Consider the following 13,525-nt stretch of genomic DNA (forward strand, 5'->3'; position numbering starts at 1 on the left):
GAAACTAATATGCGTATTTACAGAGCAAAGCTTATCTGTTTTTTTTTTTGTTTGAATAAGAAAACTGTGAATGGTGCATGCATTAAGATATAAAGCTGAGCATCTTACCCAACAGGTGAGCAGGAATGGGTCCTTTCAGATTAATATATTTGGGACCATAGAAGTTGTAGAGCTTGCGTCGTACAAAGGCATGCAGGTTGAGGTAGAGAGGTTCAATCGTCTTGTACAGCTGCTCTAAGTCCTCCTGAAAGGTTTCAGTCTCATACCAGGAGCGCCAGTACTCACCGGTGTCTTTAAAACCTGAGGATAAATACAATTTTAACATTTGAATTACCGTCACATTTGCATCTTCCTCAATGGTCTTTTCATATTTCATTCTGTTGCAAATGACAGTTCTTACCATCAGCTTTAGCGGCCTTGTTGCTAAGCTCCACAAACCTTGGATAAAGCTGTTTCAGAGGCACACCCGATGCATTGCGCCAGCCTTCCCAGGCAAACAGCAGCTTCTGGTAACTCCTGGAGCTAGCCATAATTTCTGTGAGTTCTTCAGAACAAATGGCAGTTTTTCAACAATTAGATTGACACAGAAGAGCAAACAATCAAAACAAGCAAAAGCTGCAAAGTTCCTTATGTAATTTCCTGCTCTCCGAGACGAGTGCATGCTCTCCATCTGGTTTAGGTTAAATTTCAGTTAGTAAGAGAAGTACAAACACCTCTTCTAAATCCATTCTTAAAAAAAAAAAAAAGAGGATGAAAGTGGTTTATGTAACCCTGTCTGCAGCGTGGATGGCATCTGTGATCGTAACAGTAATGAGCTCATTTCAGTTTACCACAAATTCTCCCTGGTGATTGTTTTTATCACTCTCCCTCTGCGCGCTGTTAAGCGTTTCCTCACAACTACATTAGGCAGTCGTAGCTACCAAACACAAAAGAGCATTGTTTCCCAATGTTTGTAGCTTCGCAGCCATACAGATTCCTTATTGTTTTAAACGGCACACTGGATACATCCTCAATACTTCCTTTTGAAACTCTTAGGAATGGTGCCCATCCTGTTGCTTCCAAAAACAGATCAAATCTGAAGCTCTTGCACTTGTTTTGAGAACAAGATTTTCCCCTATGTGGAGTTCTTTGTTTCCTACCAAGAGCCATTAACATCTATACAATTCATGGATCTTGCCCCTTAAGCTACCGGATGCATTTACTCACCAGGTTCCAGACTCCAGGTTATATTTTCCTGCGGGTACACCTTTGCTGTTGAATAAACACTATCCATTTTGCTCAGGATGGTGTTATACTATAAAACAAGACAAAAGATGAGCAGGATCTGTAAGTCCAAACAGGAAGCATGGCAGAAATCTTTGAATGTACATTTTTAGGACATTAAAACTACTAAACCTCCTCTCGTTCAGCCGGTGGAAGGTTGGCTGCTCCCAGCGTCTTGAGCTTTTTGATAAGCTTCTTGTCTACTTCTTTAGGGAGAGATTCTAGGAATTGGTCAGAGAAGATCTCTTTGGCCTTCCCTCCCCAGGCCTCATCAAAGGCTTGTTCTTTGAGGCTTGCCTCTACCTTTTGACAGGAGAGACCAGAAGTCAGTTTTAAACATCAAACTCCCTTTTAACAGTAAAAGAAACCTCCAGCAGAACCAGGCTATAAGAAGCATTAACCTTCAAAATAAGTCCAGATTTAGGATTTTCATAAAAAAAAAAAACTGTTAGATTTGTTTATACTGTATTTCATGCAATCAAATCATCCACCTTGACCTGACAATGAGTGAAAACAAAAAGGAAACTAAAAAACTGATTATTTGAGCACATGCAGTACTGCATATCTACGGGCACCGCAGACATGGATGGACTGGGAATCCAGAGCTGTTTGCCAGCCTCATTCATTTCTCACACAGGTTGATCATCTCGTTATCTCAAGAAATCAAAAACTGTTTCCTTGTGATAACGAGATAATTATCTTGTTATCTTGAGAAAACCATTAATGGTTTAACCGTGATAACGAGATAGTTATGTCATTATCTCAAGAAGGCAATAGAACCGTCCTTGGCTTCCATAACATTTTACCTTTTCAAATCTTATTTTTTTTAAAGTACGGTTAGGGGTGTAAGAAAAATGAAAAAAGATCTGTCAGATATTGCGATATTAGTACCAATACAAATACAGCTGAATGGATATTTCTAGGCAAACATCCTTGTCGTCATATTTTTATATAACTCTTAAACCATCAGGAGTCAGTTAATCATGCATCAGCTCCAGCACAGCAGCAACAAGAACTTGCTAGATTTTCGAGAGCTATGGTATTATAAAAATTACAACATATCATCTTTGTTAATGTATTATGATACATTAGGATTAGCCGTATGGCAACACATTTATCCTATGCTTATCGTATCACCAACCTGTTGCCAATTCACTACTATAATGTGGAGTGGTGGAGAAGAACGGGGGGGGGGGGATTAGTCAAGAATTTATTTTTAAAGAACATGTTTGATGAACACCCTCCTACCCCGGGGGTGAATGAGTCATCTGATAAAGAGAATAATGCTTCTACGTTACAACTGACATTCATGAGATCAAACTTTTCATATTGAAAGTTGGCAGTAGGGTCAAAGCTCAAAATTCATGACACACAAAATTCAGATCTATAAAACATGCATACATATTTTGGAGAATTTTCCCTTTATTCCATCCATCCGTGTGAAATCGAGCAGCAAAAGGACAGCAGAAGGAAATCCCTGCAGTTTCTCCTATAAAAGTGCTACAGTTGAACCAGCATAGTCTAAATACTGTGATAACTGCATCGTTAAGGGTAAAATGCTGGTTTAACTTATGTTGAACTACATTTAAAAATAGTTCACATGTTGAACCATAGTTCTTGAAAATGCTGTGATTACGGAGGTGTGTATATCAAGGCCAAAATGCATTGGACTTTATAGTAGGGTGACCAAACGTCTGTGTTTCCTGAGACATGTCCATATTTCACGTCCCGGGTTTTTTTGAGAAAGTGAGGAAATGTCCTGATTTTTTAAATTACCTTAATTGGACCATTAAATTTACAGGCACTAGGGCACTGCGCACGACGCTGCGTGTGACGTAATCCCTGAGCCGCGTCAGTGCGGGCAGCCCTGTTCTTAATCAGAAGATATGTAGCGTGGCTGTCAGTACGCCAGAAACATGCCAAAGCGCAAATGTTTGTTTACCGACGATTTACAAAAGAGTTTCCCCGCTTTCAGACCGGGTCGAGACAAATGGGAGGCCTTGTGCACAGTGTGCAAAGCAGGCACATATGTCTCGGTGTCCAATGGAGGTGCAAGGGATCTGAAAAGCCACCTGGACTCCGAAAGTAAAGATAGTCTATTGATATGTTTGTTCGTTTTTGGTACATTTTGAGTTATTTTTTCCACACGAGGTATTTTTTGTTAATTAGCTCATTTGTTAATTTATTTTTTCCAATAGCCTGCAGAACAGACATTATTTGGTTCATTGCTGAGGCTGAGTGTCATCTGTTATTGGGAGTTGAGAGTTATTGTTAACTTTTATAGTTAAGTGAGGGATGTTTAGATGAGACATTATTTCTTTCATTGTGCTATTCATTCATTAAAGGAATTGATAAGCATTTTTAATAAATACATTTTGAATAAAATTATCGTTTGTTATTGGAGTCATTGCTGTTGACTTTTACTGAAAAGCATTTTTAATAAATCAACTGTAAATATCATGTATTTGTAGGATTATGTAGGTCTATGTTAAGTGAGTGCATGCCACAGACATCTCTATGGATGGGAACAGAGATCCCAACTGCCCCCCCCCAGGCCTACAGAGTATGTTAAATCTTATTAATACTAAATGTTTCTGAGGCTTTGAAAAGACAAAAAAATATAAAAACTGTTATATATGTAAATAAGCTGAGCTGGAATATTGTAAAAGTTAATCTAGTTCATTTCAATAAGTCCAACTTTTTCCATTCTGAAAATATGTAGCATAAAAAGTCATGGAGAAGACATGCGTCTTAACAGTTGAGCCCCTTCACCTGGAATATAAAAGTGGGGCAAAAGCACTACAAATGCATCAATTTACAGCAAAGTTAAAAAAGTAAAGCTAAACCTAGATTCACAGACAAACACAAAAAAGATGCTAGCAAAAATGCAGCTGAGAAAGGCTCCCATTGCAGTAAATAAAGAATAGCAAAGTGGATCCATGCTGCAAATAAAAAAATAGTGCAAACAGAGGATGCAAACAAAGAACAAAAAAAGATCAAATAAATCACATGCAAAAAGAAAACACTGCAAATAGCAAAAACATCTGCAAGTAACGAAATGCTAAAAAGCTAGTTTTGCATAATGGAAATGTTCTAGACCACTGGAGGAGACAACCATCTACTCAGTTTACAGCATTAAATTTCATGTCATTTTCTTTAACTTACAGCAGTTTTCATTTTTAGGTATTCTGTGTGTTAGCATTATTTATTTGTTTGCAGCAGGTTTTGTACGAAAAGTTTTTTTGCTCTCTGCATCTAATCGTTTTCCATGATCACAGCATTTTACCTTTGCATGTGTTTTGTGTGTAAAGCTTTGTTCACACTACAGGCCATAATGTTCTATTCTTTTTTTTTTATTTGAGAAATCCAGCTGTTTTGTGGGTTGTTCACATTTCCAAGTACACCCAACTTTACTGGAGGCATCCATGTTTGTCAAAGAACACTACTGCCACCTACTGGTTAGTGACGTCACTGTGAGGTATCGGCTGTTGATCAAGTCCCAGTGCTGTATCTGGTGTTTGTCACAACGCGCTTTTATCCAAATCATCTTGAAAACATTCTTCTTCCAAATGTTGGCTACATATTACGGGTTTTTTCTCTGGCCAGAAGTTCGATTGCAAATCCTCCCTCTTCAAGTTGGCGATCCAACGACCAACCCGTCCGTGGAGGATCAGGAATCAGAAAGGTGGAATAACATTATTTTTTTTTTTTTCACTTTTCCCCGATGTATTCCAGCATCCAGCTGCCATGCACGTGGGCATTGTCAGTTTCACTATAGCTCTGGTGAATTTCAATGGACTCAGTGATCATGACAGAAATTACCGTTTTCATTTTTTTTCCTGATTAAAGCTAAATTCATTAAATAGCCATGATGGTATTAGTTTTAGGTATAGATAATGATCCTTAGATTATTCCTTGCTGACCAGACCTTTCCTTTAATGACGTACAGACACAGGTCATATTTGAAAAGTTCTGATCTTATCAGATTTAGATCACATATCCAATTGGTCGGAGGCGTATTTGAAAAAGAAGGAAATCAGTGTTGTTCAAACTGCCGTGAAATGATCAGATACAGATGGCAAAAAAAATAAAAAAATAAAAAATAACTAATCGGTTTCGGGTCACTTCAGGTTGCAGTGTGAATGTAGACTTAGTCTAATTTTTGAGTTTGCAGTACTTAGAATTATTGCAGTACTTTGAAGTTGTGAAATCTTTCATTTGCATCTCTGAGCCCCTGTTAGATGTTGCTATAGAGGTTGGCTGTACACAGGCTGCATCAGCCTGCTCCAGAGGTTTCAGGCCCATTTCCAAGTCCAACATATGTACAGTTAGTGTACTTTCTGACTCCCTTTGCTTTGAGGAGGACTTAGAACATATCCAAAGTATACAAATACCTGCTTTCATAAGCACCCATCACTGCACTTTACCTAAACATTGTAGAGTAATTATAGAGTATTATTTGTATGAAAAGTGTTCTGTAGGTGGTGTAGTCTGCAATGGAAGGTGGTGGGTTTCATTCAAACTTCCCCTTGTCACATGTTGATGTGCCCCTGGGCAAGGCACCCTAAATGCCATCGGATCAGGAAACGGGTGTACGAATGTGCTCGCATTAGTGAGTGAGATTGGGTCAATGTAGTTCTAATGTAAAGAGCTTTCAGTGTTCCACATACCTGGAAAGGAGATGTACACATGCAGTACATTTACTTCTACTTCTTCCCCCCATTAGCTAGTGGCCAAATTAATAAAAAGAGACTTTGAAATATCGCTTTGTTTCAGACAAACTTTCACTTTTTCAGTTATGTTACTGGAATATATTTTCATGTTTTAATGACAGTTCCAGTTTGTGAGATGATTTTTATCACTTTACTTGGATTTTCACTTTATTTGGATTTAGTTTTTACATATGCATAGATATACGTACAGATATATACGGAAGAGGATTAGGGCCACTGAAAAAAAAAAACTAAGTTTACTGATTTTTAAATTTTATTTCAGTTTAACATGTCAGAATTCTGACTGAATTCTGACAATAAAAAAGTCAGAATTCTGAGAAAAAACTCAGAATTCTGAGATTAAAGTCAGAATTCTGACTTTTTTCCCATACTATACTGAAATAAAAAAAAAAAAAAAAAAAATCAGTTAACCTTTTTTTTTTTTTTTTTCCAGTGGCCCTAATCCTCTTCCGTAGATATATATACAGAAGAGCTATATGTATATATATATTATCTCTTTTTATTCTTATTTTTTTATCTTTATTATATTGTATAGTTGGATTTGTGTATATATTATATAAAACTATAACTGGAGCATATAACAAAAGTAATTTCCCTCTGGGATTATTAAAGTATTTCTGATTCTGATAACTTGTCAACATATGGAAGGCTTTAAAATTCAGAGAATGAAGTGATTCTTTATGTTTTGCAATGTAAGTGAAATCTCAAAGCATTTGGTTGCACTAAATACTCACTAGTTCTGAGGGCAGCAAAGATTTTACCAGAGTTAAAGTTTTGTCACATTGGGGCAAAGGTGAGGAAATGAATTATTAAACCAAGTTGTACTAAACTATGATGGTTTACAACAGTGACACACGTACTGAGTGTCATTCAAGTTTCCATATTGTCTTGCCTCAGTCATATGAGCAATGTCTCAAACTGAGCTTCTGACTGCATTTTTATTGACCTTTTCCAGCTTTAAAACAGCAATTCATGAGTTTGTTCCTGTAGATTGATTCCCATGGGATCAATAATGTTTGTGTTTGACAAAAGAAAGGAGATTTTCCTGTCAGAAAAGGCTTCTGTCTTTGCAGTGCATACCCTCAGTCAATCTATAAAGCTTTTCTTTTACAGCATTATTAAAGGTCATGGACTTTCTCAGTATATAATGCCAGTGCTGGAAGAACTGTGAACCTGGCTCGTTCAGAACATGTGCTAGAAATCAGTATGTTCTTCTTCCTCTAACATCATAAAAAAAGCCTCAAAACTAAACGACAATCATTAAGCAAATTGCTAACATATGGTACCATCACAGACAACAACTCTTTTGTTAGTCAGTTGTCATCATTGTTCAACACAATGTGACAAAGGGGGGAAAAAACTTGTGCAAAGACAAACCGCAGCAGATAGGACAGTAGATTTGTTTTTCCAGCGTTTTTTTAAAGCCCCTTATCTGCCTCTCTCCCACAATCCCTGAAATAACAGGCTGCAGCCGTTGGAAAAAGTGGCTTTCCCTTCAAGCTCGACCTAAAGGACCTCAGTGATTAAAGAACCTCTGACCTTTTGGCTCTTTTAGTCCATCTCCACCTACCAGCTGCCCCTCTATGCAACTATTCGCATCACGAAAGCCTATAGCCATACATGTTGGTCATTACTTTAGCAGATCATAAAATAAAATTCAAGATATGCAGAAGCTTTTTACAGATTTATTTCAACTTTCAAGGTTCTCAGTTTTATTATACCTCCATTAAATGCTCCTTAACCTAACTGTTATATGAGCAGGAGTATAAAAGGTTGGCAGGATTGTTAAGGCAAATTAGCTTTAAGCAAACACTTAATGTTCAAGGTTTTCTGACATTCAGATGAATATAATATTATGGGTAAAGAACAAAATGTTATGCAGAACTAAAAGACATAAAGGAGCCTACATTTTTCCAATAACAGAAAAGGATAAATCCCATTGATTAATATAGTAACATCAGTTGTTTTCAATAGATCTGAGAATGTAATGAAAATCAGTTGGTTAGGATGGTTTTTCAAACATTGTGGAGTAAAGAAAAACATACTGACATTCAAAAAGGTCAGGCAGTCTATTACGGAAAACCATTTGTTAATCACAAAGTGATCTAGATTCACTACTTGAAATTGGTGCAGACAGCTAAATAATGATTCATATAATAAACTAATGTTTATTAACCAATAAACTAATTTGTCCAAGAACAGAACTTGGGGGAGATACCCAACAGGAAGTGAAAGCAGGAGGAATTTGATCCCACAAATATGTTGCTTTCTGCTAAGGATTTTGACCAAAAGTTGTTTGTTCCGAATTTTTTAGATAACTCAGCATTATGAGTCAGGTTTAAGGTTGAGTCACTCCTTTACTCAGAATTATTTTGGTCTCATGATGAGTTGAAATTTTCATATCAACCCCAAAGGTAAAGCTGCAGCATTTGCCTGCTCTGTGCAACTTATCATTATTCAATGTAATGAAACCCCAGTGAAGTACAAGCAAACTCTGAATGACATTTTTGAGTTTGCATCATGTTCAGCTGGCTCCAAGAAAAAAATGTGTCTCTGATGAAAGTTAAATTTTCAGGAAAAAGCCCCAAATCTTGTGTTTGAACGTAGAATGACAGTTTGCAGAGAAATTCTTCTTTAATCTTGTTCTGTGAAAACATCCATCTGCAAGATGCAGAGCTGCTTGGACTCACTTGGATTCATTCTCAGCATTTTGCATTTTAAAGCTCCTGCTGAACCACATTCTGAAACATCCATACCTAATGAATTTTTTTACAACTTTTAGGGCTTTGACTCTACTCTGAGGTGCTGCAAGGAAAACTTTATTTTAAACACACATTTATTTAATCACAGGAAACTATTTTTCTAGAAACATTGAATACAGTCTTTACATACTGCCAAATAAAAAAATGCCATAAGAACAGTCCTAATAATGCATGAAAGGAAGCAGCAGCTGTTCTCTGCACAAGCAATCTAGTCTGATTTCATATCTAATAATGCAAGCAGAGCTGAATGTGTTAGAGTGCAGGTTAACTGAGCAGAATTCTGCTGGAGGGAGAGGAATATTAACATCATGTCTAACAGAGCTTACATCCACCTAAAACTTTCCCAGTGCTTGAAATGCATGCAATAGAAAGGGGGGGCTATCAACTCTCCTACCTGCAGCTTAGAGTTGTGCTCAGTAAGGTTGGTGTTATAGTTCCAGCTTGCAATCACGCTGTTGAAGAGAACCTCCTCTGCAGTGCTGTTGTAGTCACTGAGAAATCTCAGTGCATCTTCTGTGGTGTTTGCATAGTTCCCTGGCAGCCAGCTGGATGGCAGAGTTTCACAGATCACCAAGGCTGGCAGAAGCAGCAGCACCACCCGTCTAACCACCCAGTGCGCCCCAGGAGCCATGGCTCCAACCTCACACAGAGTTGAGGAAAGGTGGTGGGGGGGGGGGGGGGGGGGGGGGGGGGGGGTTAAATGGAAAAGTTGAGTGGAATGGCTGGGAGGGAAAAAAGAAGTGCAACTACACCTTCCACTTGCAGAGTGCTGGTGTACACTAAGTCAGTGAGAGCTTGTTTTAAGTGCCACTGTAACCCAACCCACACTTTGGTTCTAGCCCTGCCTTAAAACACCCAAGAGTCAAATAAAGATCTCCACCAATCAGAGGGTGAGGAGTGTGGCGCAGGGAAGAGCGCCAGGTAGGCAACATCTGATCAGCTGCGTCAGGATCCAATGAAATGAACCCCTCTCATCCAGCCTTTTCTTGTCCAGCAACCGTCAATTGTTTGCACATGTGCTCTTTCCCCCTTCTAGAAAACAAAAAACGGACGGTGTGCAGATCATTGCGCACGGAAGCTGCATGCGCTGGATCTTTGCGCGTTTTCATGTCAGCAGAGTGACGGCTCCTCAATAAGCTGCGCAGCGGAGAGCCTGGGAGGGACTCCGCATATTTTACTCCCAGTTCCCTGTCTCAGCTTGGAGACAACGAAGGGAGGGGGTGGGATTACAGAAAAAAGCAGTGGGGAAATGACAGGAATAAGGAGAAGAGGGGAAACTGCAAGGGAGATGGAGGGGCTTTACACACACTAATGTCTTTATTTCATAACCCGAAGCTCCAACACATATGGGATGCATGTGCACAAACTTAGCAGTACAGAAAATGATGCATTTTCTTTCCCTTCATGCTGGATCTGCAGGATCTCACAGTGATTAAATATAATGAGCTGCCATTAAGAGCTACAAGAAACTATTTGGCAGAACAGATGTTTCAAAGCCACAGACTACTTATCAGTTTATTCATTTGACTGTAGGAAATTAGCCCACGTTTTTTGTTTATTTAAATGCAAGAGATTAATGAAATAATGCATGCAAAGACACAAAACACACGGTGGTCAAAAGCACGTCCATGAATCCACAGCAATATTAAAGATAAAAAGTCCTAAAAACACAAAAATGAGATTCGCAAACCCAAAGATTCAGCTTCTTAATTGAAACTTGAAAACCAGGCCTGCAAACTCAAAAATTATAATAAACACAATTAAGGAAAACTCATATATTAGCCTTGCAAACAAAAAAGGAACTGCATAAACACCAAAGAGACTTGCAAAGGAAGAACACTGCAAAGGACCCATTCTGCAATTACAGAAAAGCCCACAGCAAAGTGGAAATTAATGCACTGCAGACACAAATCTACTGCAAACACATAAAACACATGCAAAGTACAAATTCTACAACATTTTTTCAAAAGAAAAGTTGCAAACGAGCTGTGCATAAAGGAAGTGCTCCAGACCACAAGGGGTGATGATCATCAACACATATGATCCCAGACCATTCTAAAAGATGAATTTCTATCTACGAAACATGAATTGAAAATTCAAGAAACTCAAGACGAAAGAAAGAAAAGGTGGGTTAATCTACCTGAGCATCCAGATTTTGCCTTCTACCCCTTAATGACTGTATGATCTTCTCCCCTACTGGCTTGGATCAATTGTGATGCTTTTACACCAAAGTTGTTCAAAAACAAAGTAATGGACAGGTTGGCCTGTCCATCCAGGCGAGTTGTTTTGTCCCCTGCATAGCAATGGGGGTAGAGATGACAGTTGGAAGGAATCAACTCTCAATCTCATCACTATGCAGGGGACCAAAATGACTCTAACAACTCCCTTTTCAGAAGCATAGGCCAGTATCAGGTAATGCAGGTCAACAACGACCTCAACAACTCCCCATTACTAAGGGGTGGAGCTCTTCTTTCGATACAATTTGCATGTTTTCTAAGCCATAACTAAGCTTTGTTTGGCTACACTATAAAGCTTGGAACTGCCCTCTTATCCAGACATTTTAAAAGGAAAAAACTTCTTGATGGGTAGAAAAAGATCTTCAAACTTGGAAAACAAAGTCCATCGTTCTTGTTTTGTTTTGTTTTTTTAAACATTTTTGTAATGACTAAGACCTGGATGACTCAGAATCTTCACCAGCGTTATGCTTTAACAACATTTAAATATCTTTTTCTATTTTCTGTGATTAAAGCATTTCTCAGTTTTATCGGTTCTCCTTTGCATCTGGCTGTCTACATATAGTGGTATTATCATTTGATAAAGTTTATTTATAGATCAGTTTCAACAACAAAGTAATGTACAGGTTCATGTATTGAAAGACATAAGTGGAAATAAAATGAAAAATAACAATAAACATGAACACTAACAATAAACAGGTTAATTGACTTGTCTAAATTCTCCTCAGGTGTGTGTGAATGGTTGTTTGTCTCTGTGTTGCCCTGCGATGGATTGGCGACCTGTCCAGGGTGTACCCCGCCTCTCACCCATTGACTGCTGGAGATAGGCACCAGCATCCCTAGTGACCCCACTCATGTCAGATAATGGGATGGATAGACAACATTTATTGTAATTTTATAAACACAGAGTGTATACAATCCGTCAGACATGGGCAATGTGGAGTCAACAAGTCATCTCCATGTCATGTATTGGTTCTACCCAGCCACTGAAGCAGCTGAGTCCAATCTTCACCGTGAATTAACCTGTGCAGATTGGACTCACCTGGTTAATTGGCTGGGTAGATTAAATATATGACATGGAGATGACTTGTTGACTCCACATTGCCCATGTCTGCAATCCGTGTATGGTTCGTTCTTTGGTTTTTTCGTTTTAAAAACAAAAACGAAAAAAAAAAACAAGCATGTGGTTTTTTGTTTTTCCGTTTTTAAAACGAAATTAGAAAAACGGCATTTGCAAAAATGAAAAAAAGGGAAAGTTTTAGGATTTTTTTAACTGCAATGGTTAAATCAAAGACAAACTTTTATTTTGTTGTTAATTCAACGGACCTTATGGCAGCACCAGAAGTGAAGACCTGAACTCCCAACACATACCTTTTTTAGTTACCAGTAGGTGGCGGTAATGTACGCCTTCAATTTCTTGCCAACCGCCATTACAATCCACAAGAAGAAGAACTTTTTCAGTTAGCACTACCAAAATGGAAACGAGTAATGTGGAGCTCCATGGCGGCTCAAAGCATCACTGATGTCAGAGTGTGTTTTTCCTCTTCCAAAAAGTTCGATAATCAATGCAGAAAACGGTTCAAGTGCAGCCATTGCCTTTTGTTTAGAAATGGTTTGTTTTGATGCCATCTTCATCCACTGTAAATGATTTTTCTTTGTAACTTTTCTTTTCTTTAGAGTTTTTTCAACATTCAACTGTCTGATGCTGGTGAGAAAGAAGCTGTTTTGGAATCTGCTGGACCTGCATTGAATGCTGTGAAGTCCATGGTGGGGGTGTGAGGGGTCATTGATGATGTTACAGGCTCAGGACACGCAGTGCTGGGATGAAACGTCTTTTATGGAGGGAAGAGGAGCCCCGATGAGCTGTTCTCATTTCTCTTCTTACCAAAATGTTGTCCTAATTCTTATAGGCACCTGTAGTAGTTTACCTTGAAGTAGGGAAATCATATTTAACTGTCTAATCATTCTGGCTTAAACATTCATATAAATGTACTCTTTATCAGACATATTGTTCCAAAATTTAGAAAATTTCTATAAAAAAAATAGCTGGGCTGTCTGCCACAGGCACAGCAGAAAGCAAAGGAGTTTCTTTGCTCTGGACTTCACTACTTCTTCTGGGCACAGACTGAACTTTTACTGAATAAATTTCAAAGGCGAAGTTCTCTGGAAATCATAAACAATTGTCGATTGCATATCTGTCTAATAGTTCCCATTGATTTTTCTTCTAAAGCGGGGAGTATGGCGCTAGGCTTACTGCACTGTGATGTCAGGAGTGACGTGTTACTATATTTGGGCAAAAATGGCCGCTCCCAGACTCGTGATTGCTATGAAAATTTGTATTTTTTTACTGATTAACGCTAAATTCATTAACGGATTAGTTCATTATCTTTACTAATTAGTTCTAGGTATAAATAATGATCCATTGCAACAAAAGCAACAAAAGTAAAAAAGGTGAATTAGCAGTGTCTGCTACTAACAGGTTTCATTCATGACAGGTGATGGACAAGCCAGAAATTAAACTTTTGGCCGCAGG

At 38.4% G+C, this 13,525-nt stretch overlaps 1 protein-coding gene across 1 annotated transcript in view; it reads right to left on the reverse strand.

The window, feature by feature from the left end:
- Positions 1–9,432, reverse strand: part of ace (angiotensin I converting enzyme (peptidyl-dipeptidase A) 1) — a 46,310-nt gene extending 36,878 nt beyond the window's left edge. Inside the window, exons 1-5 of the mRNA XM_038299710.1 lie at positions 9,153–9,432; positions 1,396–1,566; positions 1,207–1,294; positions 401–544; positions 109–300 (exon numbers count right to left, since the gene is read on the reverse strand). Coding sequence (XP_038155638.1) covers positions 109–300; positions 401–544; positions 1,207–1,294; positions 1,396–1,566; positions 9,153–9,389 — 832 coding nt within the window. The 5' untranslated portion in view covers positions 9,390–9,432. The remainder of the gene's footprint in view (positions 1–108; positions 301–400; positions 545–1,206; positions 1,295–1,395; positions 1,567–9,152) is intronic.
- Positions 9,433–13,525: the final 4,093 nt, after the last annotated feature.

Source organism: Cyprinodon tularosa, unplaced genomic scaffold (assembly GCF_016077235.1).
Source record: "Cyprinodon tularosa strain WSP-4 unplaced genomic scaffold, ASM1607723v1 ctg433, whole genome shotgun sequence".
Lineage (NCBI taxonomy): Eukaryota > Metazoa > Chordata > Actinopteri > Cyprinodontiformes > Cyprinodontidae > Cyprinodon > Cyprinodon tularosa.